Genomic DNA, 22,565 nt, shown 5'->3' on the forward strand with positions numbered 1-22,565 from the left:
ACCGCTCCACCATTGTTATGTACACTTAACTGGACTGTGTATTTACTTCCAGTATGTTTAGCACAGTTTGTGTGTTTGGGATTCGATAGGCACTGTGACATACTACACCTGAAAAAATAGCCCAAGGATACATACCGCTAAATGGGATTAACCTGCGGAAAATGACATGGCGCACTTCCAGAGTACCTTACCCAGAATACACTGCGTGAACTAGAAACGGCATGTGTTAGGGATTGTATCTCGCACATCCGCCTATGAAAAGTGCAAATCAGTGGGAAGTGCCAACATCTCAAATTGGTTTCTGAGTTACATCCCGATGCAGACGCAGAAGTATGAAGGCAACATTGGTAGCCCAGAAAGTGTGAATTATAGACAGCTTTTACAGCACCGAGGAACTAGAATTATGTCTCCAAATAATCCACAAATATAAGGAGCTAAAACTGAGAAAACAGCACCCGATAATAAGAAAGAGCAGAGAGAGAGGACGAAGGCTCATCCACCATTGCCCACCACTGCAAATAAATGGTCGATTTCTCTTGCCAAGTATCTGACCCATTGTTTCACTTTCACCCAGTCTGAGTGTGACTGGCTTACAGTCTGAAGGTTTTCTATGTAATTTCCTAATAAAACTTTGCAACATAGAAAACATATGATTTGTGGCTGCACAACAGGAAGAAGGAATAACTAGTAGGGTGGGGGGGGAGAATTTTCACCTTCACCCACCTGGGCAGTAATCTGGCGGAGCAGATCTGTTGTAGAACCCGGCCGATTTTCATCCCATTGGGATGAAAATCGGTCGGGTTCTACAGCAGATCTGCTCCGCCAGATTACTGCCCAGGGAGTGAATCCATGATGTCCCATTAGTGGTGCCATATTATGGGCAGCAACACTAGGATCACTTGGCAGTGATTGTGTCTGTGACCCAACTTAAAATTTGGATTTGTTTTTTAAATTCGATCTTCCCTTTATGGAGAGTGACTTCCTAGCATTGACTTCTTACTGTAGCTCTGAAGAGGAATTGTTTCTTTTTCCTGTTCCTACAGAGACACGATGGGCAGTTCACAGTCATCCAACTTGTTGGAATGCTACGTGGGATTGCTGCTGGAATGAAGTACCTGTCTGACTTGGGATACATACACAGGGACCTTGCAGCACGCAATATCCTGGTCAACAGCAACTTGGTGTGTAAAGTGTCGGACTTTGGCCTGTCCCGAATTTTGGAAGATGATCCGGATGCAGCTTACACCACCACTGTACGGTTACTGGGTTTGGAATTTTAATTAGAGTTTCACCTTCTTATTGATATTCTGGCATTGACAGTCTTGTCGATATAGGTGTGGTTTGGTGTGAATATTGAAATATAAAGGTGTTAGCAGTTCAGAACTCACACCTGTGGCCATGACATTCACTCAGGTCAAAGTGCAAAACTAGCAACCTTCAATTCACCAACAAACACTCTGCATAACCTAGGCTAGTTCCTTTTCATTCTGGCTATTCTTAATGAAAGAAGGGTGGAATTTTGCTTCTGTGACTTTGATTGCTAAACACTAATGGAGACTAATGGAGAGTAGTAACAGAAGCATTTTCAAGGACTGGTTGACTTTGAAACTCTAAACAAAAGTTTGCCACTCTTAAAATATTTACATTAGTTGCAAGATGTTTTTACTTTTTGTTGATATTGTAGATCAGTCTCAGTTCTGAGTGCGAGCTTGACTCAATGGTAACGCTCACACTTCTACAATAGCAGGTTGTGGGTTCAAACCCCACTCCAGGACTTGAGCATATAAAGAAAGAAAGACTTGCATTTGTGTAGTGCCTTTCACAACCTCAGGGCGTCCCAAAGCACTTTACAGCCAATTATGTACTTTTAAAGTGTACTCAATGTTGTAATATAGGGAAACGCAGCAGCAAATTTGCACACTGCAAGTTCCCCAAACAGCAAGGTGATGATGACCAGATAACCTGTTTTTTAGTGATTGAGGGATAAATATTGGCCAGATCACTAGGAGAACTCCCATGCTCTTCTTTGAAATAGTACCATGGGATCTTATATGTCCACCTGAGAAGGCAGATGGGGCCTTGATTTAACATCTCATCTGAAAGACAGCACCTCCAACACTCCCTCAGTACTGCATTGGAATATCAGCCTAGATTTTGTGTTCAAGTCTCTGGAATGGGACTTGAACCCACAACCTTCTGGCATCTAGAGGTAAGAGTACTACCCATTGAGCCACAGAAGAAAGCTAGACTGATATTTCAGGTTAGTACTGAAAGAGTGCTGCATTGTCAGAGGGGTTGGCTTTTAGATTAGATATTAAACTGAAATCCACTCTCCCTGCTCAGCTAGATATGCGGTCCCTGTAAGGACTATTGGTTAAGCCGCTCAATGCCCGGTACAAGTGGGCAGAGCGTGTGCAGCATACGCTGTCTCCATTGGTAACTGTAAATTGTAAACATGTCCTACAACCGGCGAAGGACACCAATTTGCTTATTTAAGCAGCCTCCCACCAGAAACAGGCGGGCAAACAATTCGTCCATTTACAAAAATTACATTCGGTGGTCCTTGGACGTCAATGGTGCGGTCAAGGTGACGCCGCCCCTGATTTTCAGCTGCCAGTCACCCATTGTTCCGGTGAGAAATGGGCAGCTGGCAGTTGACCATGGCCCCTGAGGAGTCTGGAGAACAGAGCCTGTGGCTCGTGCTATTTGGTATCACCTCCACACTGACTTCACATAAGAAATATTAATGCCCCAGCAAATTTTAGGAATGCTGGAGAACTGAGTGCAGCACAATTACAAAGAACAGTGTGGCTATTAATGCTCTAATGGTTTCCCTAATCCACCAATAACTGGAGATTAGTGTCAATACTCAGCTCACTCCGCTTACAGTCAGCCCCAGAGCAGCATTGACTCTGTGGAGAAGTTGGTGATTCAGATCACGCAGCCTGAGGAAGCAATGCGGGAGGTAATCAGGTCCTGTCACATAATGAAAGGGGAAACCAGAAACACTCCAACTGTGAGGATAATGTTACACAATAGTGTAATAGTGAGGTGTGAATAATACAATAGTGCGGATGTGAATATTACAATTGTGAGGGTGTGAATATTACAATTGTGAGGGTGTGAATATTACAATTGTGAGGGTGTGAATAACACAATAGGGCGTGAGTAGTCCAATAGTGAGGGTGTGAATATTACATTAGTGAGGGTGTGAAAAATACAATTATGAGGATGTGAGTAGTCTAATAGTGAGGGTATGAGTAGTCTAATAGTGAGGGTATGAGTAGTCTAATAGTAAGGGTATGAGTAGTCCAATAGTGAGGGTATGAGTAGTCTAATAGTGAGGATGTGAGTAGTCTAATAGTGAGGGTATGAGTAGTCTAATAGTGAGGGTATGAGTAGTCCAATAGTGAGGGTATGAGTAGTCTAATAGTGAGGGTATGAGTAGTCTAATAGTGAGGATGTGAGTAGTCTAATAGTGAGGGTATGAGTAGTCTAATAGTGAGGGTATGAGTAGTCTAATAGTGAGGATGTGAGTAGTCTAATAGTGAGGGTATGAGTAGTCCAATAGTGAGGGTATGAGTAGTCCAATAGTGAGGGTATGAGTAGTCCATTAGTGAGGGTATGAGTAGTCTAATAGTGAGGGTATGAGTAGTCCAATAGTGAGGGTATGAGTAGTCCAATAGTGAGGGTATGAGTAGTCTAATAGTGAGGTATGAGTAGTCTAATAGTGAGGGTATGAGTAGTCTAATAGTGAGGGTATGAGTAGTCCAATAGTGAGGGTATGAGTAGTCCATTAGTGAGGGTATGAGTAGTCTAATAGTGAGGGTATGAGTAGTCCAATAGTGAGGGTATGAGTAGTCTAATAGTGAGGATGTGAGTAGTCCAATAGTGAGGGTATGAGTAGTCCAATAGTGAGGATGTGAGTAGTCTAATAGTGAGGGTATGAGTAGTCTAATAGTGAGGATGTGAGTAGTCCAATAGTGAGGGTATGAGTAGTCTAATAGTGAGGATGTGAGTAGTCCAATAGTGAGGATGTGAGTAGTCCAATAGTGAGGGTATGAGTAGTCCAATAGTGAGGGTATGAGTAGTCTAATAGTGAGGATGTGAGTAGTCTAATAGTGAGGGTATGAGTAGTCTAATAGTGAGGATGTGAGTAGTCTAATAGTGAGGATGTGAGTAGTCCAATAGTGAGGGTATGAGTAGTCTAATAGTGAGGGTATGAGTAGTCTAATAGTGAGGGTATGAGTAGTCTAATAGTGAGGGTATGAGTAGTCTAATAGTGAGGGTATGAGTAGTCTAATAGTGAGGGTATGAGTAGTCTAATAGTGAGGGTATGAGTAGTCTAATAGTGAGGGTATGAGTAGTCTAATAGTGAGGGTATGAGTAGTCTAATAGTGAGGGTATGAGTAGTCTAATAGTGAGGGTATGAGTAGTCTAATAGTGAGGGTATGAGTAGTCTAATAGTGAGGGTATGAGTAGTCTAATAGTGAGGGTATGAGTAGTCTAATAGTGAGGATGTGAGTAGTCCAATAGTGAGGGTATGAGTAGTCTAATAGTGAGGGTATGAGTAGTCCAATAGTGAGGGTATGAGTAGTCTAATAGTGAGGGTATGAGTAGTCTAATAGTGAGGGTATGAGTAGTCTAATAGTGAGGGTATGAGTAGTCTAATAGTGAGGGTATGAGTAGTCTAATAGTGAGGGTATGAGTAGTCCAATAGTGAGGGTATGAGTAGTCTAATAGTGAGGGTATGAGTAGTCCAATAGTGAGGGTATGAGTAGTCTAATAGTGAGGGTATGAGTAGTCCAATAGTGAGGGTATGAGTAGTCCAATAGTGAGGGTATGAGTAGTCTAATAGTGAGGGTATGAGTAGTCTAATAGTGAGGGTATGAGTAGTCCAATAGTGAGGGTATGAGTAGTCCAATAGTGAGGGTATGAGTAGTCCATTAGTGAGGGTATGAGTAGTCTAATAGTGAGGGTATGAGTAGTCCAATAGTGAGGGTATGAGTAGTCTAATAGTGAGGGTATGAGTAGTCCAATAGTGAGGGTATGAGTAGTCCAATAGTGAGGGTATGAGTAGTCCAATAGTGAGGGTATGAGTAGTCCAATAGTGAGGGTATGAGTAGTCCAATAGTGAGGGTATGAGTAGTCTAATAGTGAGGGTATGAGTAGTCCAATAGTGAGGGTATGAGTAGTCCAATAGTGAGGGTATGAGTAGTCCAATAGTGAGGGTATGAGTAGTCTAATAGTGAGGGTATGAGTAGTCCAATAGTGAGGGTATGAGTAGTCTAATAGTGAGGGTATGAGTAGTCCAATAGTGAGGGTATGAGTAGTCCAATAGCAAGTAGTAGTAAAATCCTAACAATATAATTAGTCGGCAAACAAGGAGAGTGAGTTGTGTTCTAAGGGACAATTCTCCGAGTCTATGCCTGGAGTCAGTGGGTCACCTGGGCACTGAATATCAGAGAGGAGTGTGCTCCGACCAGACGGATTTTCCAATATCGCCGTGCTCATTTATTGCCCATCCATAGTTGCCCCTTGAGAAGGTGGTGGTGGGCCTTCTTTTTGAACCACTACAGTCCACGTGTTGAAGGTGCTGCCACAATGGTGTTAGGGAGTTCCAGCATTTTGATCCAGCGATGATGAAGGAACAGCGATATATCTTCAAGTCAGGATGGTGTGTGTGATTTGGAGGGGAACTTGGAGGTGATGGTGTTCCCATGCACCTGCTGCCCTTGTCCTCCTGGTGGAGGCCACTGGTTTGGGAGGTGCTGTCAAAGAAGCCTTGGCGAGTTACTGCAACTCATCCTGTAGATAGTACACACTGCGGCCATGGGGTTTAAACCTTCCTGGAACTTTGGACAACATAAATCAACTCACAACGGGACACTTACTTTCTCCTGAATTTATGGACTATGCAGTATTCCTCGTCTGTCCACTGTGCTTCTCCCCATTGTGCATTCTCGACTCATCCTAAAATTGCTGCCGTGAAACAACACTTGGAATGCCCGGCTTTCTAATCTCCAGCTATAATTAGTGCCAAGAGCCGAGACTGGCAATCACATTTTTAACATAATTGAGAATAAGGAGACAAATTATGATACTAATAGTTTTTCTTATTGTCATTACTCAACTGTGGCCCCATTCACAGTGCAATTAAATTGCAGACATCCCAGGGATTATTCAACAATTTTACCCTAGGACATTGATAAAGCAACTTTCACTTTGAACACAAAAAACTACTGCAAAGCTAGTTAAAAAAACTTAATAAAAACAATGAAATTTTACTGGGCTGGTTCTGGTAATATATCACATGATTCAATTGGAGTTTGAGATTTGGAGACAAATTAACGCTTCATACTGTGGTAAGTGTTAATATAAAGCAAAGGTTTCTCGTCACCATCGCTGATGGTGCTGGAACAGAACAGATGTTGAGAAGGCCAGATCTATGCCCAGTCTGTGACACTCAAGAACTCCCAATCAACCGTGAAGGCAAGCCTTAGGAATGCTCGTTTTAATAATATGGGCTAGATTTTAACAATTAGGGCTCTTGGTGCAAATCTGTGCATGATGTGGACATATCGGAATTGGAGGTTCAGCGCCCTCACATTATCGAGAGGGAATCCTGCAGTGCTCGATGGCCCCCAAGCCCAGATTCCTGATATTTGTTCCTATCGTGTGAGGCTCTGCGCTGGGAGCATAATATCTAGCCCATAATTTACTGCTGTGACATGATTATTTGCACACACGCAATTTCCTGTGACTATCACTGGGATTGGGCTGTGAGTTCGCCTGTATAAAATGAGCTTTGGGGCAAGTATATCCTGGGCGAACAGGAAATTAGGGGTCTGATGGTTTTCGTAGAAGAATATCTGAAAACATGGTTTATCTTCACGTTATTTTTTGTCAGGTTTTTACCCATGACGTTTTGCTGCCAGAATTGTAGTTGTTACAATCTAAGTTTTGAAAATTGGAATTCCAATTGGGATTTCCCTTTTTATGTTATTTGGAAGATGAAAGAATTGACGTGAGGAATGTTATACTCCATCAGCCCACAACTGCCCTCACCTATGGCATCATATCTACAGGCAGAGCCACAGCTACCATGGACTCTGGAAGGAAATCTACTTCAGTAAGAAGGCAGTGACAGAACTGTGCACACTCCTGGAGTTTAAACTCCTCCATCACACACGGCACTGCCGGTTGTTGTCACGGTTACCATCTTTATGCATCTGAGACATTCTAAATTGTCACAGGGGACATCAGAAACATCAGTCAATCTGCACCTGTATTAAGCAGGTAACTGATGTACAGAGTCAGCCTTTGAACAGTGGTAGCACTCTCGCCTCTAAGACAAAAGTTTACGGGTTCAAGCCCCACTCTAGGACTTGAGCATATAATCTAGGATGACGCTTCAGTGCAGTACTGAGGGAGTTCATATGAGATATTAAAACGCAGCCCCGTCTGACCTCTCAGATGGATGTAAAAGATCCCATGGCACTAAAGAAAGAAGAGCAGGGGAGGTGTCCTGGCCAATATTTATCCCTCAACCAACACCTAAAACAGATTATCTGGTCACTTATCTCATTGCTGTTTGTGGGACCTTGCTGTGCGCAATGTGGCTGCTGCACTTCCTTTCATTGCAACAGTGATTACACTTCAAATGTATTGTGTAATGCCTCGGGACATCCTGAGATCATGAACGGTGTTATATAAATACATATTCTTTCTGATGTGTTTGTTCACCGGCAAACACAGTTTAATCTATGGGCAGCTGGCAGAAGTGGATTTTTTCAGCTAGCAGGACTTACCAAAGTCCAGAGAATTATTGAGAGCACCTTACAAGCTCCTAACACAATCCATCACCTTCATGAACCTGTCACTGCTTCGATCTGAGGCCATCAGTAACCATCAAAACAAAATCATGTAAGTGAATACTCACTTCCCCGACAGTAGTGATGAATCTTTCCTTTTAAGGTAATCCACCATGTCAGGATTACTTCACAGAGAAAGAATGCAAGGCTGACTCCGAGCAGCTCTAGATTTCCTTCTTCAGCCCTGGATCTAGAAACCTCTGAGACGGCCATCAACAACAGCAGAATGCAGATACAATGAGGCCCATGCAACCACTCCAGCACACTATAAACACCTTGAAGCAATACTTCAGATGCCTGGACACTTCAAGGAGGCATCTTACAATACAGCTCTGCTATGGTCACCCAATGGCCATCCAAAGGAGCATAACCATGGAGCAGGTGAAACAGGAAGGCACCCAACCACAGCCAACAGCAGACTAAGATGAAGATAGAGAGAGAAGAGATAAACTACTATTGCATGAGTCATCCTGCAGGCAGCCATTGATGAAACCTTCACCTAAATGCAACATGCGGCTAATGCCTTAACAGTCCTCCACATATAGACAAACTCATCAACGTTGACCCCTGCGCGAACTCAGTTGCCAAGATCCAAGTCCTTTCATCTTCTATTATCTTATTCTACACCCAAGAAACCTTCCTGGACGCAAGCGAAATAAGTATCACCAAATTTATTACCCTATCAGTGAGTTGTATGTGCTTGGCGATAATGATTCAATACTCCCCCTTGGCGACACTGTGTGCTGTATGTACTTGTTCCATATTTTGGGTCTGCCCTAAATATTCTCTCTCGGGTTCAGCATCACTGGCTTCTCCCATAAGCGGACCCCACGTCCATTACAATCAGGAGTTTACCTTTACTATCTAATATCTGGTCATACAATAAAATGATCCAGGATCACAACAATAAAGCCCTGTGTTAAATAGACTGGGTATTTCGATCTCACACAAGTCTCCATGTACACTTCTCTTCTGAACGTTAGGCTGATTCACTTGAATGAAATCATTCAACTGGTTTATTGTACAATTGTTAAGTTAACAAACAAAGAAACATTTTCAGTAATCTCACTACAATTTGACGTGACTTGGTATCGCCCTTGATAACAAAAAAACACTAAACTTGCCACTCTGCCCCTGTTAGTGGGCTAAATACTCACATTTACTTGTCAGCCTTTTCTAAATCTGACCAGCTCTACCTCAATACACCCAGCTGCTTCTCTCAGCAGATCTTCCCTACTGACCCTGTCCTTTGTCCTCTAGCTAGACAAGAAGTCAAAGACTTGACCCGTGACTCCCTCCCTGTCCAGGGATTGGCCACGAGGTCTCTCTCATATTGAAAGCTACAAGACAACCTGTTGAGATTGGAGCCCAAAATGTCAGTAGTTGTAGTCTGAACATTCACAAGATTTAGGATCTTTATCAATGGGGAATTCAGTGCAGGTAGCCCTGGAATTGCCACACAGTTTGTGCTAGGTTGCAATTCTATTAAATGATCATTCACAAATAAACAGATGGGGGTAATAGACTGTTCTACAGTTGCTACCAGCCCTTGAAGGCTGCTTTGCATGTCCTCTAATGCCCCCAACAAATGTTAGTAGTCAGACAGTATCCTTCTTTTAAATATAAGGTTCAGATCCCAGGTTTCATTATAAAGATGTAGGGTGGCCCTAGCAGCAGGTTCCTTGACCGCCTCTATTTCCAATGCCTGCTCCTGCTCCCGCATGCTCTATACTTCACCTGATACATCCAACTCAATCTCCCAGAGTAGATGTACCTGAAACAGAGCTTACATAGCTAATAGTATGATGGTTTATGTTAATGTTCGCATGTGAGTGAGTGAGGCAATTAGTGAGGGGAGGAAAAAGGTTAGTACCAACTGTGAACTTTGGTGATGCCATCACCTTCACCATGGCCCACTCCGTCTTCACCGTGGCCCACTCTCTCTATGATCTCAGGTGCCACCACATCCACCATGGCCGGCTTGGAATGATTAGAACGAGGGAGACCTCTTCCAATTCAGATCTGTTTCCTCCTGCCATGCGCAGATTTGTCCTGCAAGCTGAAATATTGGAAATTTGAAGATAGATGAATGATAACTAAGCGGCCACCCTGTATCTCAGTTTTGTGTGTGTGTAAATGGACATGCCTCTTGCAGGTTAGTTTGTGAGGGGACTGTCTAAATGATCAAATAACAGCAGTGATCATAGTGTCATAAGGTTTAGATTAGCTATGGAAAAGGACAAGGAGCAATCTAGAGTAAAAATACTTAATTGGAGGAGGGCTAATTTCAGTGGGTTGAGAACGGATCTGGCCCGGGTAAATTGGAATCAAAGATTGGCAGGCAAAACTGTAATTGAACAATGGGCGGCCTTTAAAGAGGAGATTGTTCGGGTACAGTCTGGGCACATTCCTATGAGGGGAAGGGAGGGCAACTAAAGCCATAACTCCCTGAATGATTGTAAACAATTTTACAACACCAAGTTATAGTCCAACGATTTTTATTTGAAATCTACAAGCTTTCGGAAACCTCCGAAAGCTTGTAGATTTCAAATAAAAATCGTTGGACTATAACTTGGTGTTGTAAAATTGTTTACAATTGTCAACCCCAGTCCATCACCGGCATCTCCACATCCCTGAATGATGAAAGAGATAGAGAGTAAGATGAAGCAGAAAAAGGGGGCGTATGACAGATGTTAGGCTGATAACACAAGTGAGAACCAGGCTGAAGTGAAAAAGGAAATAAGAGGGGCAAAGAGAGAGTATGAGAATAGACAAGCAACTAACATAAAAGGGAATCCAAAAGTCTTCTACAGGCATATAAATAGTAAACGGGTAGTAAGAGAAGGGGTGGGGCCGATTCGGGATCAAAAAGGAGATCTACACATTGAGGCAGAGGGGATGGCTGAGGTACTCATTGAGTACTTTTCATCTGTCTTTATCTAGGAGAAAGATGCTGACAAAGTCACAGTAAAAGAGGAGGTAGTTGAGATACTGAACGGGTTAAAATTGATAAAGAGGAGGTACTAGAAAGGCTGGCTGTACTTAAAGTAGATTAATCACCTGGTCCGGATGGGATGCATCCTAGGTTGCTGAGGGAAGTAAGGATGGAAATTGCAGAGGTCCTGGCCATAATCTTCCAAACATCCTTGGATTCTGGGGGTGGTGCCAGAGGACTGCAGAATTGCAAATGTGACACCCTTGTTCAAAAAAGGGTGTAAGGATAAACCCAGCAACTACAGGCCAGTCAGTCTAACCTCGGTGGTGGAGAAGCTTTTAGAAATGATGATCCGGGACAAAATTAATAGTTACCTGGACAAGTGTGGATTAATAAAGGAAAGTTCAGCCTGGACAGGAGGCATGAGAGATCTGATCTTATAGATTGATATCGAATGGTTAAGGGAATGGAGAGGATCGATCCAAAATATTACGTCAAGTTTAATTATCAGAGAGGACAAGAGGCACAGGTTCAAACCAACAAATTTAGGATTGATGTCAGGAATTTTTTTCTTCACTAAAAGAGTTATCAACATTGGAATGGACTGCCAGGAAGATTAGTGGAGGCAAAAACCTGGAATTAGTTAAAAAGCAATTGGATGCCGAAATGGGGAAAATTTAGGATCTCTCTGGATGGATGAATTAAGACGAGCCGAATTCCTTCCTCATCGGTTGTGATCTTGTGCCCTAAGACACCATCAACTTTGCTTCAGTTGGGTACAAATAAAACTGCCCCAACTGTTAAAGGACGTTTGTTACCAAAAGCAATCAGGCTGCAATTATCCTTTCATATTGTGAATGCTGTTCTGTAAATTCCCACTAAAATGGTCCATGCCATAATCCCTTTCACCCAGCAGTATTATTGACAAAAAAAAAACATTCCACCAGTGTATGTGTGGAAATGAGTTTGTTTGGCAATGGTGATTATCACCATTTTCAAAAGATTATTCAAGGTTTGAGCTAAAGGTTGTCGACAATGATTTAAAGTGATTGCTTAATTGGTCCCCTGAAGGAACTGTGGTGAGAGTGATACACCATTATGACTAGCAAAGAGGATTAAGTAGCTCAGTCGCTTATTGGTTTTGGAGGCCCTGCACTATAATTGATAGCTGGCTTCTCATATTCAAGACCACAGTTTTATGGTGACTGAGTCAAGTTCTGTTTTTATTACATTGGATTGCGGGATTTTGAGCGGTACTGTAGGGTCTGATGATTGCAATCTGAGATTCTGTCTATTTTTTCATGAAAATGGAAACCAGTTGTCATTAATTGGGAGCGCTGCTTGTGGTGATTGAATCAGTCGAATTCTGTTTTCATTACATGGGGATCACATTCTGCAATTCTTTCCATTTTCTGTGAAAACCAAAAGCCAATGTTGATATAAAACAAGCCAGCGATTCCCACTGCTCAAACCATGGATATTTGCTAATTGTTTGACCACAGTTCCCCTCCATTGTCAGCCACATGGCTAACCATGGCTTTAAATGGAACCCTGTTCCTTTAATATTTGACACTGTAGTGGAACAAAGTACAAGTTTAAGCAGTTAATGCTGTGTTACTTAACATTATTTGTTTTCTTCCACCTTTTTCTGCCAATTTTCCCCTCTCCTTCAAATCCCATGACTCTTTGCAGGGGTGTGTTACATGGGTGCCCAGGCAATGACTATTTCGAGACTGAAGAGATTCAGAGCCGAGCTTGATCCTGTCCTCTTGCGCCAGCCACACACATACACACACCTCCAGCAGGGATCACGAGATAGCGATAAGCAGTGGGAACACTGGCTGATTTTCCCCTTCCCTAGAAGTGCTGGGCCAGCTGAGCTCAGCAGCGATCAGGCATTAAACCTTTGACCTTAGAATCATTGAATCTTATAGCACAGAAGGAGGCCATTCAGCCCATCGTGCCTATGCCGACTCTTTGAAAGAGCTATCCAATTAGTCCCACTCCCCTGCTATTTCCCCATAGCCCTGTGGATTTTTCCTTTTAAAGTATTTATTCAATTCCCTTTTGAAAGTTACTATTGAATCTGCTTCCACCGCCCTTTCAGGCAGCGCATTCCAGATCATTACAACTCGCTACGTAAAAAAAATTCTCCTCATGCCCCCACGGGTTCTTTTGCCAATTATCTTCCATGAGCTCTGGTTACTGACCCTCCCACCAGTGATAAGAGTTTCTACTTATTCCTTCTTGGCCTTAAGTAGCTGAGTTATCAAGGAGCTCAGTTAACCTCTGTGAAAATGAAACATACTAATAGCTGGTTATGTGGCTGAGTTATTAAGATAACTACAGAAGGAGATGATCAAGTATTATATGCATCACAGAGATAATGACCCTGCGTTGATACAGTGCCTTTCACATTCTCAGGACGTCCCAAATTCTTTTGCAGTCAATGAAATATTTTTTGAACTGTGGTCACTGTTATTTTGTCAGGAGGGGAGGGAGAAGTAGGTCAGTTTTGGAGGACTGGAGGGTGTGAACAGGGAGGAACGAGGTCATGGGAGAATTGAAAGTGAGGACAAGAATCTTAAAGTCAGTTCTTTGGGACACAGAAAGCCAGTGGAACATTGTGGAAGGATGGGACGATGGGGAGCGGTCCTTAGTGCAGGTGATGACACATTCTACGAGTTTTACTTGAATTGTCCTTGGGAGGGTGGGACAAAGAGAAACTTTGCACAACCTTTCCCCAGGAGATTACATGGGCTTCATGATAGAACGGAGTGTACACAGTGGAAGGCATGGCTGATGGGACGAATGGCCCTTCTCTCAATCTGTGCTTTATATTTTTGTATGTTTTTAACAGAAAGGTTTATCATATAGTTACCCGCGATCAGATAAAGGGAAATATATTCTAAGGATATAGGCATCCCTGGCAAGATCAGCATTTATAACCAATCCCAAGTTTCCCTGAGGAGGTGGGACGGGTCTTTTCCTTGAACTGCTGTATCAATTTGATGTAACCGAGTGGTTACTTCAGAGTCAACCATTTTCACATGGGACAGGAGTCACGTATAGGCCAGACCAGGTGAGAAGAGTGGAATTCCTTCCCTAGAGGATATTAGTGAACCAAATAGATTTTTACAGCTTCTTGGTCACTTTTACTGATACCAGTCTTTTTATTTCCATTTTGTTTTAAACTGAAATCATATTCACAAACTGCCCATGGTAAGATTTAAACTCACATGTTCTGGCTTTTGGACTATTAATCCAGTAACATAACTATTATACTACCTTATACTTAATAACAGTTTCACTTCAGTAGGTCGGTTTACCTATAGAAAATGAACTTTGTAGAGAAAATTGAATACCTTGTTTGATTTCTGTATTGGACTGTCACCAAGGGCAATAAACACAGATTCAGTTAAAGCATTCAAAAGGGAATTGGATGAATTTGTGATTCAGCAGGGAGGAGAGGAGGTAGGTCAGAGGTAGGATAAAGGTGAAAATGGTAGGATTGTGTTATAAAATGAGTCTTCAGTGACAAAGCAAACCAGCAGGGCCGAGAGGCCATCTCTCACTCATATTCTAGTCTTTGGTTCTCATGAGAAGATATTTGCTTTGAGTAAACTATGGAAATTTAAAATCATCTTTTGAAAACCTGGATACGGTTTCCTTTGAAGCATTTCCTGTATTCAAATGAAAAGCAACAAAATGTAAAATCTAATCAGCTTCTCAGAATGCTTACTGCTCATTTTCTGATCGGTGGTTTTCCTCACAGTCCCCGTTATATATATTTTTTATGAACAGCATATCGGAAATGAAACTCCAGACTGTTAATGTCAAAAAAACTATTTTCCACAGTAGTTACTTTAATTTTATTTCCTTTTCTATTTACACAAGCTTTCTGTCTGTTCCCATGAGGTGCTTTATAATCGAATTGGAGATTGAAGGTTGGCCAGTGGATGTTGATGAATGTAAAGCATAACATCCATAATATTGTTTCACTCGACAAATACTGCCATCGTACAAAGGTGCTCCAGTTTTAAACTGAATTCCTTTCAAGTGTGGACCTTTGATAAAGGTATTAAAATATAATTCATGGCAAAGAAGTCCCACAATGAAGAGCAAATGGTGACATTTTAACCCTTTGGAGACTGCAGCTCTGCTTCCTCAACTGGAAGTAAAATGTAGCATATTGTTCACCTCCTAGAGAGAAAAATAATTAAAGATAAAGTCAAATGTTGACCGGTTAACCCATATCTCCTCCAGCTTTAATAAACCTCAGAAAAGAAATATTCCCATAATCCTGGTCACAAAATGTGTGTTACTTTTAATGCATTAAATCCAGAGGCTTGAGCACAAAATCTAGGTACTTCAGTGCACTGTCAGAGGTGCTTCTTTTGGATGAGACGTTAAACCAGGGCCCCATCTGCCTTCTCAGGTGGAGATCCCATGGCTCTATTTCGAAGAAGAGCAGGGGAGTTCTCCCCGGTGCCTTGGCCAATATTTATCATTAACCAACACCTAAAACAGATTATCTGGCCATTATCACATTGATGTTTGTGGGAGCTTGCTGTGTACAAATTAGCTGCCGTGTTTCCTACATTACAACAGTGACGACACTTCAATAGTACTTCATTGGCTGTAAGGCCTTTTGGGACGACCTGAGGTCCTGAAAGACGCTATATAAATGCAAGTCTTTTTTTAAGTTGGGAAAACTGGTTTTGTTTGTTTTAGCCGATTCTTCAGACAAACCACATGCAGTATAAGTGAAACACATTGTATGTTATACATTGTATCTGCAGTTCCTCAAAAGCTGAAACTTAGGTTTTTAACTGTGGAATTTCTCTGATTTGGGGCAAATGGATCGCACAGACTCGGAACGCTGGCTTAGACAGGTGAGCTGACAGTTCCGCCAGCCCAGTTGACAGCGCTCCATGATATTATTTTCAGGTGGCCTCCAACGAGACAAAGAAAAGCCTCCTCTTGATATGGGTATCTGTATGCCAATGGCACGAGCACCATCTCTCCTGCAGCATCTCAGTCGTGTAAATGCAGCATTAATGCATCAGGGACAGAGTGACTGAGCACTTGGACAAGTGTGAGCTGATCAAAGAGGGTCAGCATGGATTTGTGAAGGGCAGGTCATGACTGACTAATTCAGTTGAATTTTTTTAAGGAGGTCACTAGCATGGTGGATAGAGGAGTGTCTATGAATGTTATCTATATAGACTTTCAGAAGGCATTTGATAAGGTTCTGCACAAGAGATTATTCGCAAAAAAGAGAGTGCACAGAATTGGAGGAAATCTTGTAACATGGGTCGGGAATTGTGTGGGAGGTAGGAAATAGAGAGCAGGGATAAAGAGAACGTACTCTGATTGGTGGGATGTGACAAGTGATATTCCCAATGATCTGTACTGGGACCTCAGCTTTTCACCATATGTATTAATGACTTGGATGAAGAAATAGAGAGTTGTATATCCAAGTTTGCAGATGACACTAAGTTAGGAGGAACAGTAGGTGGGAGCAGGAAGTTACAAAGGAACATAGAGAGATTAAATGAGTGGGCAAAACTCTGGTAGATGAAGTTCAACCTGAGGAAGTGTCAGGTCATCAACTTTGGATCCAAGAAAGACAAATCAAAATAATTAATCATGACAACACACTATGGAGAAGCAAAGCGATTGGGTGTTCAGGTACACAAATCACTAAAAGCTAATATACAGGTTCAAAAAGTAATCAAAATGTCTAATGGAATGTTGGCCTTTACCTCAAGGGGATGGACTACAAAGGGAAGAGTTATGTGACAGTTGTATAAAGCTCAAGTCAGACCCTATCTGGAGTAGGGTGTTCCGTTTTGGGCATTGCATCTCAGGGAAGATATATTGGCCTTAGAAGAGGTAAAGTGCAGATTGACCAGTGTGATACCGGGGCTTGAAGGGTTAAATTATGAGACTGTTTGCATAAACTTGACCTGTATTCCCTTGAGTTCAGAAGGTTGAGGTGTGATATAATTGAGATATTTAAAATGATAAAGAGATTTGATATGGTAGATTTGAGAAGTTATTTCCTCTGGTGGGTGAATCCAGGTCAAAGGGGCTCAATCTTAAAATTAGACCTAGGCCATTGAGAAGTGAAATCAGGAAGCACTTCTTCACACAAAGGGTAATGGAAATCTGGAACTTGCTCCCCCATAGGTTGTGGATGCTGGGGGATAATTGAAATTTTCAAGACTGAGATTGATAGATTTTTGATGGGTTAGGGTATCAAGATCCATGGATCAAAGGCAGATCAATAGAGTTGAGATATTGGTGAGCCATGAACGGTGGAACGGACGTGAGGGGGTGAGTGGTCTACTCCTATTCCTGTGTTTCTTTGCTTGTAAGGCAAACTCTCACTTCCTCCCGTTAGTTGATTCTGTTGCAGATCTGATGATCTGATGATACCATCTAGGCCGTGTGACCCACGCAATCTATTGGAGGGAGCAAGAATCGGGGCTGGTCTGAGAGTGAGGGTACAGGAGCGGATAGGCTGCAATGTATAACAAAGTCACATATGTTAAACTCTAATATTTTAAGGTTAGATATGGAGACCCTGAAATTCTGCATGGGTTCTCCAGATCTCCAGATATAAATCCGGTGAAAGATTGTCCAGATCCTCATGGAAACAGCATAAACAGAGTCATGGCAGGAGATCAGATGATTCCCCGCAGACTACTGCACCTTGAAGAATTGAGGACAAATTCAGCAAATTTGTGCTCAAAGTGAGAGCTGCACTCAATTGGGAGTGTCGCTTGGACAATTAGAGCTACAATGTAATCAAGAGTTACATAGAATGATACAGCACAGAAACAGGCCATTCGGCCCAACAGGTCTATGCCAGTGTTTATACTTCACATGATCCTCCTCGCTCCCTACTTCATCTACCCCATCAACATATCCTTCTATTCTTTTCTCCCTCATGTGTTTATCTAGCTTCCCTTAAATGCATCTATGCTATTCATCTCAACTACTCCTTGTGGTAGCAAGTTCCACATTCTAACCACTCTCTGGGTAGAGATGTTTCTCCTGAATTCCCTATTGGATTTATTAGTGACGATCTTATATTTATGGCCCCTAGTTCTTGTCTCCCTCGTAAGTGGAAACATCTTCTCCATTTCTACCCTATCAAACCCTCTCATAATCTTATAGACATCCATCAGGACACCGCTCAGTCTTCTCTTTTCTAGAGAGAAGATCCCCAGCCTGTTCAATCTTTCCTGATAGGTATAACCTCTCAGTTCTGGTATCATCCTAGTAAATCTTTTTTGCACAGTCTCCAGTACCTCGACATCCTTTTTATAATAAGGAAACCAGAACTGTTCACAGTACTCCAAGGTCTAACCAAGGCTCTGTACAAGTTTAATATAACTTCTCTGCTTTTCAATTCTATCCCTCTAAAGATGAACCCCAGTGCTTGGTTTGCTTTTTTGTGGCCTTATCTGTCGCTACTTTTAGTGATTTGTGCACCTGTACCCCCAGATCCCTCTGCTCCTCTCCCCTGTCTAGATTCTTAGTTTCCAAGGAGTAAGTGGCCTCCTTATTCTTCCTACCAAAATGTACCACCTCACACTTATCCATATTGAAATTAATTTGCCAACTGCACACTCATTCTGCAAGTTTATTAATGTCTTCCTGTATTATGTCGCAGTCCTCCTCAGTATTAACTATACCCCCCAATTTGCTGTTGTCCTCAAATTTTAAAATTGTACTTCCGATTCGTGAGTCCAAATCGTTTATGTAAATGGTGAAGAACAGTGGTCCCAGCACCGATCCCTGTGGAACACCACTTCCCATCTTTTGCCAGCCTGAGTACCGTTAACCCCTACTCTCTATTTTCTGCTTTGTAGCCAGCTTGCTATCCGTCTTTCGACTTGTCCCTGACTCCACATGCTCTGACTTTAGTCATGAGTCTACTATGCGCTGCCTTATCGAAGGCCTTTTGAAAATCCAAATATATTACATCTACTACATTACCCTTGTCTAACCTTCTTCAAAGAATTTAATAAGATATGTCAAGCATGACCTTCCCTTTTGAAATCCGTGCCGACTATTCTTTATTATATTTTAGGTTCTAAATATTTTTCTATTACATCGTTGAGTAAAGATTCCATTATCTTTCCTACCACCAATGTTAAGCTAACTGGTCTTTAGTTCCCTGGACTTATCATAGTCTTATCATAGAAGTTACAACATGGAAACAGGCCCTTCGGCCCAACATGTCCACGTCGCCCATGTTCTATCTTTCTTTTTAAATATAGGAATCACATCAGTTGTCCGCCAGACCTCTGGCACTATTCTCTTTTCGAATTAATTTTTATATATATATATATATATATAATAGTGCCTCTGCTATCTCCTCCCTAACCTAACCTCATTCAATATACCAGGGGTTTTATCCTCTCTAAGTTTGATTAGATTATCAATTATCTCCCCCCTTTCTACCTTAAATGTCTTTATATCTTTTTTGATCTCTTCTTCTAATGTTATGCCCACCTTGTTAGTCTCCCTGGTAAATACTGAGGCAAAGTAATTTTTTAATATCGCTGTCATTACCTGTGGAATTTATTTTGTGTATCTTTAAGTGGCTCTATCCCTATCCTGATTTTTCTTTTGTTATTTTTGCGACTGTAGAATGTTTTACTATTTCCTTTTATATTCCTTGATAATTTTATTTCATAGTTTCTCTTTTCCTCCCTAATTGCTTTTTAACTTCTTTCCTAAACCTTTCGTATTCCCTTTTGTCATCCTCTCCTTGATTGTCTACATACTTAGTGTAGGCCTCTCTCTTTAGTTTTAATTTTGCCCTTATTTCTTTGTTCATCCATGGTGTATCATTACTTGCTTTTTAGTGGGATATATTTTTCCTGGACTCGCTTGATCAACATTTTAAATGTTTCCCACTACTGTTCTATTTCTTTGTTTGTCAGTGAATTTTTCCAGTTTATTTTCCCTCGTTCCATTCTCATCCCCTGAAAATCACATTTTTTCCAATTTATTACTTTGGCCTTTGTCTTACTTATGTCCTTCTCAATCTTTATCTTAAACCTTATTGTGTTGTGATCACTATTGCCTAGATGTTCTCCTACACTTACTTCTCTTATCTGTTCTGGTTCATTTCCCATTATTAGATCCAGCAGTGCTTCCTTTCTTGTTGGGCTTTTTACACACTGGGTAAGAAAGGAGTCCTGCACACATTGTAAAAACTCCATTCCCAGAACCCCTCTACCTATCTCTTTTTGCCAATTTATTTGGGGATAGTTAAAATCTCCCATGATTATTATTCTATGTCCTTTACTCATTTCACAGATTTGCTTATATATTTCTTCCTCCACCTCCTTTCCACTATTAGGTGGTCTGTAGTAAACCCCTATTAGTGTGATCGATCTCTTATCTTTTATTTCAATCCATATGGATTCTGTTTCTATCCTTCTGTTAGTGATGTCCCTTTTTTCTGCTGCCATTATATTATCTCTAATTAGTACAGCTACTCCATCTCCTTCTACTTTCCTATTTTTTCTGATGATGTTATAATCTGCAATATTTAGTTGCCAGTCCTGTTCTTTATGTCGCCATGTTTCAGTTATTTCTAACACGTCTGGTTCCTCGCTACAGATTATTGCCTCCAGTTCCCCCGTTTTATTTTGAATGCTGTGTTCATTGCTGTACAGGCAGTTTAAATCACCTTTGATAGTTGTTTGTTTTAATTTATTTTTAATAGTCCTTTTATACTTCTGTTTTATAACTGTATTTGTTCCTAACCGTTTATGTTATCTTTATTCCTTACCCTGGTCTGACCTTTACTCTCATCTCTTGTTTCTTTTATCTTTAGGCTTTTGTTATTGTTACCAGATCCCTCTATCTCTGATACTGGGTGGGTGGGAGGGAATTACAGTGTTCAAAGAACAGAAGAACTTACATTTATGTGGCGCCTTTCACTGCCTCAGGACATTCCAAAGCATTTTACAGCTAATTGAGTACTTTTTTGAAGTGTAGTCACTGTTGTAATGTAGGAAATGCGACAGCCAATTTGCGCACCGCAAGATCCCATAAACAGCAATGTGATAATGACCAGATAATCTGTTTTTTCGATGTTAGTTGAGGGATAAATATTGGCCAGGACACCAGGGAGAACTCACCTGCTCTTCTTCAAAATAGTGCCATAGGATCTTTTACGTCCACCTGAGAGGGCAGACAGGGCCTTTGTTTAATGTCTCATTCAAAGGCAGCACTCTCTGATGGTGCATCACTCCCTCAGTACTGGACTGTCAGCTTAGATTTTGTGCTTAAGTCTCTGGAGTGGGACTTAAACTCACAAACCTTCTGACTCAGAGGTGAGAGTGCTACCCACAGCTGACACACAATCACATACACGGGGGATATTGGGTTTGAAGGGGAATTATAGTGTACACAGCATCAGGTACATATAGAGGATACTGGGCGGGTGCATGGAGGGATTAAATGCAGTAATTGAATCCAGCGTTGATGTTATAAACAGTGAAAGTGCAGTCTGAGATCGGATTACTTGCTGTAACAATCTGCTGCCCAGCTCCTTATGGAATTATTTCCCTTCAGTCTCTATCATGCTGCTGTCCTTTTCCTGCCATTTGAGAGATGATGCAGTGTGACACGGGACTGCGCAAAATATCAGCTTCTTTCAATTGTGGAATCGATATGAAGTCATATTACAGCAAAGTCTCCTTAGATAGGCCTGGCACTATAAACATGGCAGTGTGCACACCCCGGGAACTAAATGCTGGCAGCCGTTAAGGTGGCAACAGAAGAACTTTGCTTCAAGCCAGTCACCTTACTCTAGGCCATCGGCAGAGTGAGCTCAGCTCAGCTATACTCTGAGCGACGAGATTGTGACACTGTGGCCTCGATATAAAGGAGTGGCTCAACCACAGAATGGGAAACTCACAGACAGGACTTTAAACCCGGTGCACATGTAGCTGCTGGAAAGTTCCTGAGTTTGCAGTATTACTGCTTTTAATCCCTCTCCCAATCCCAGTGTGTTGAAACTCATCCTGCTATATAAACAGGATTGATTCAGTCCCATGGCAACCAGTCACATTACAGCAGCATAAATGGGGAATCAAAAGAAATTCACCTCCCTGTGTACAGAATTTCCATTGCATTTTCTTCTTTGATTCTATATATTTTGCTTGTCTTAATTTATAACATTCATTGTCAGAAATGTACGGTAAATGTTTTATGAAAGATTTTTTGGTTCTCAAAGTGTTAAGGCTGTGAAAAAACAATCAGCATTGAGCCCACCTTTTAGCTGTTTCTTGAGGTCATTAATTTGGTCAATGGCCTGCATTAATACAAATTGATCTGCACACGCTCAATTTGCCCATGTAAATGGGAGTAATGAAGTGGAATTTAGTGTTTGCATTCAATCCTCCAAGGACAAAAGGCAGCAGATTTTCACTGTGACAATGTAGGAATTTGTCAGTCAAAAACATTTAGAAAAGTGCAGACAAAGCCACTAGGGAGTAGATTTTGTAAATTTAAATTGAAACAAAAGAACCTTTGAAAAACATTACTAAGCTAGCAACCATTAAAAAAAATCACTCATACGACTGGATGTTGTCTGGGTGAAATTGCCATTGATTTTCTCCACATATATTTTCACAGATTTTTTTTTTTCTCTCTGGCCAGATAAAGTGCTTTTAACGCTGACAAATAGTTTCTGAAGCCTGCTACTCGGGACTGTT

At 41.5% G+C, this 22,565-nt stretch overlaps 1 protein-coding gene across 2 annotated transcripts in view; it reads left to right on the forward strand.

Annotated features, from left to right (window-relative positions):
- LOC137301214 (ephrin type-A receptor 8-like) overlaps positions 1-22,565 on the forward strand; it is a 112,978-nt gene that overhangs the window by 52,668 nt on the left and 37,745 nt on the right. For both annotated transcript variants that reach the window (XM_067970691.1, XM_067970692.1), the window contains exon 10: positions 1,044-1,253. In XM_067970691.1, coding sequence (XP_067826792.1) covers positions 1,044-1,253 — 210 coding nt within the window. The remainder of the gene's footprint in view (positions 1-1,043; positions 1,254-22,565) is intronic.

The sequence above is a fragment of the Heptranchias perlo genome, chromosome 32 (genome assembly GCF_035084215.1).
Source record: "Heptranchias perlo isolate sHepPer1 chromosome 32, sHepPer1.hap1, whole genome shotgun sequence".
NCBI lineage: Eukaryota > Metazoa > Chordata > Chondrichthyes > Hexanchiformes > Hexanchidae > Heptranchias > Heptranchias perlo.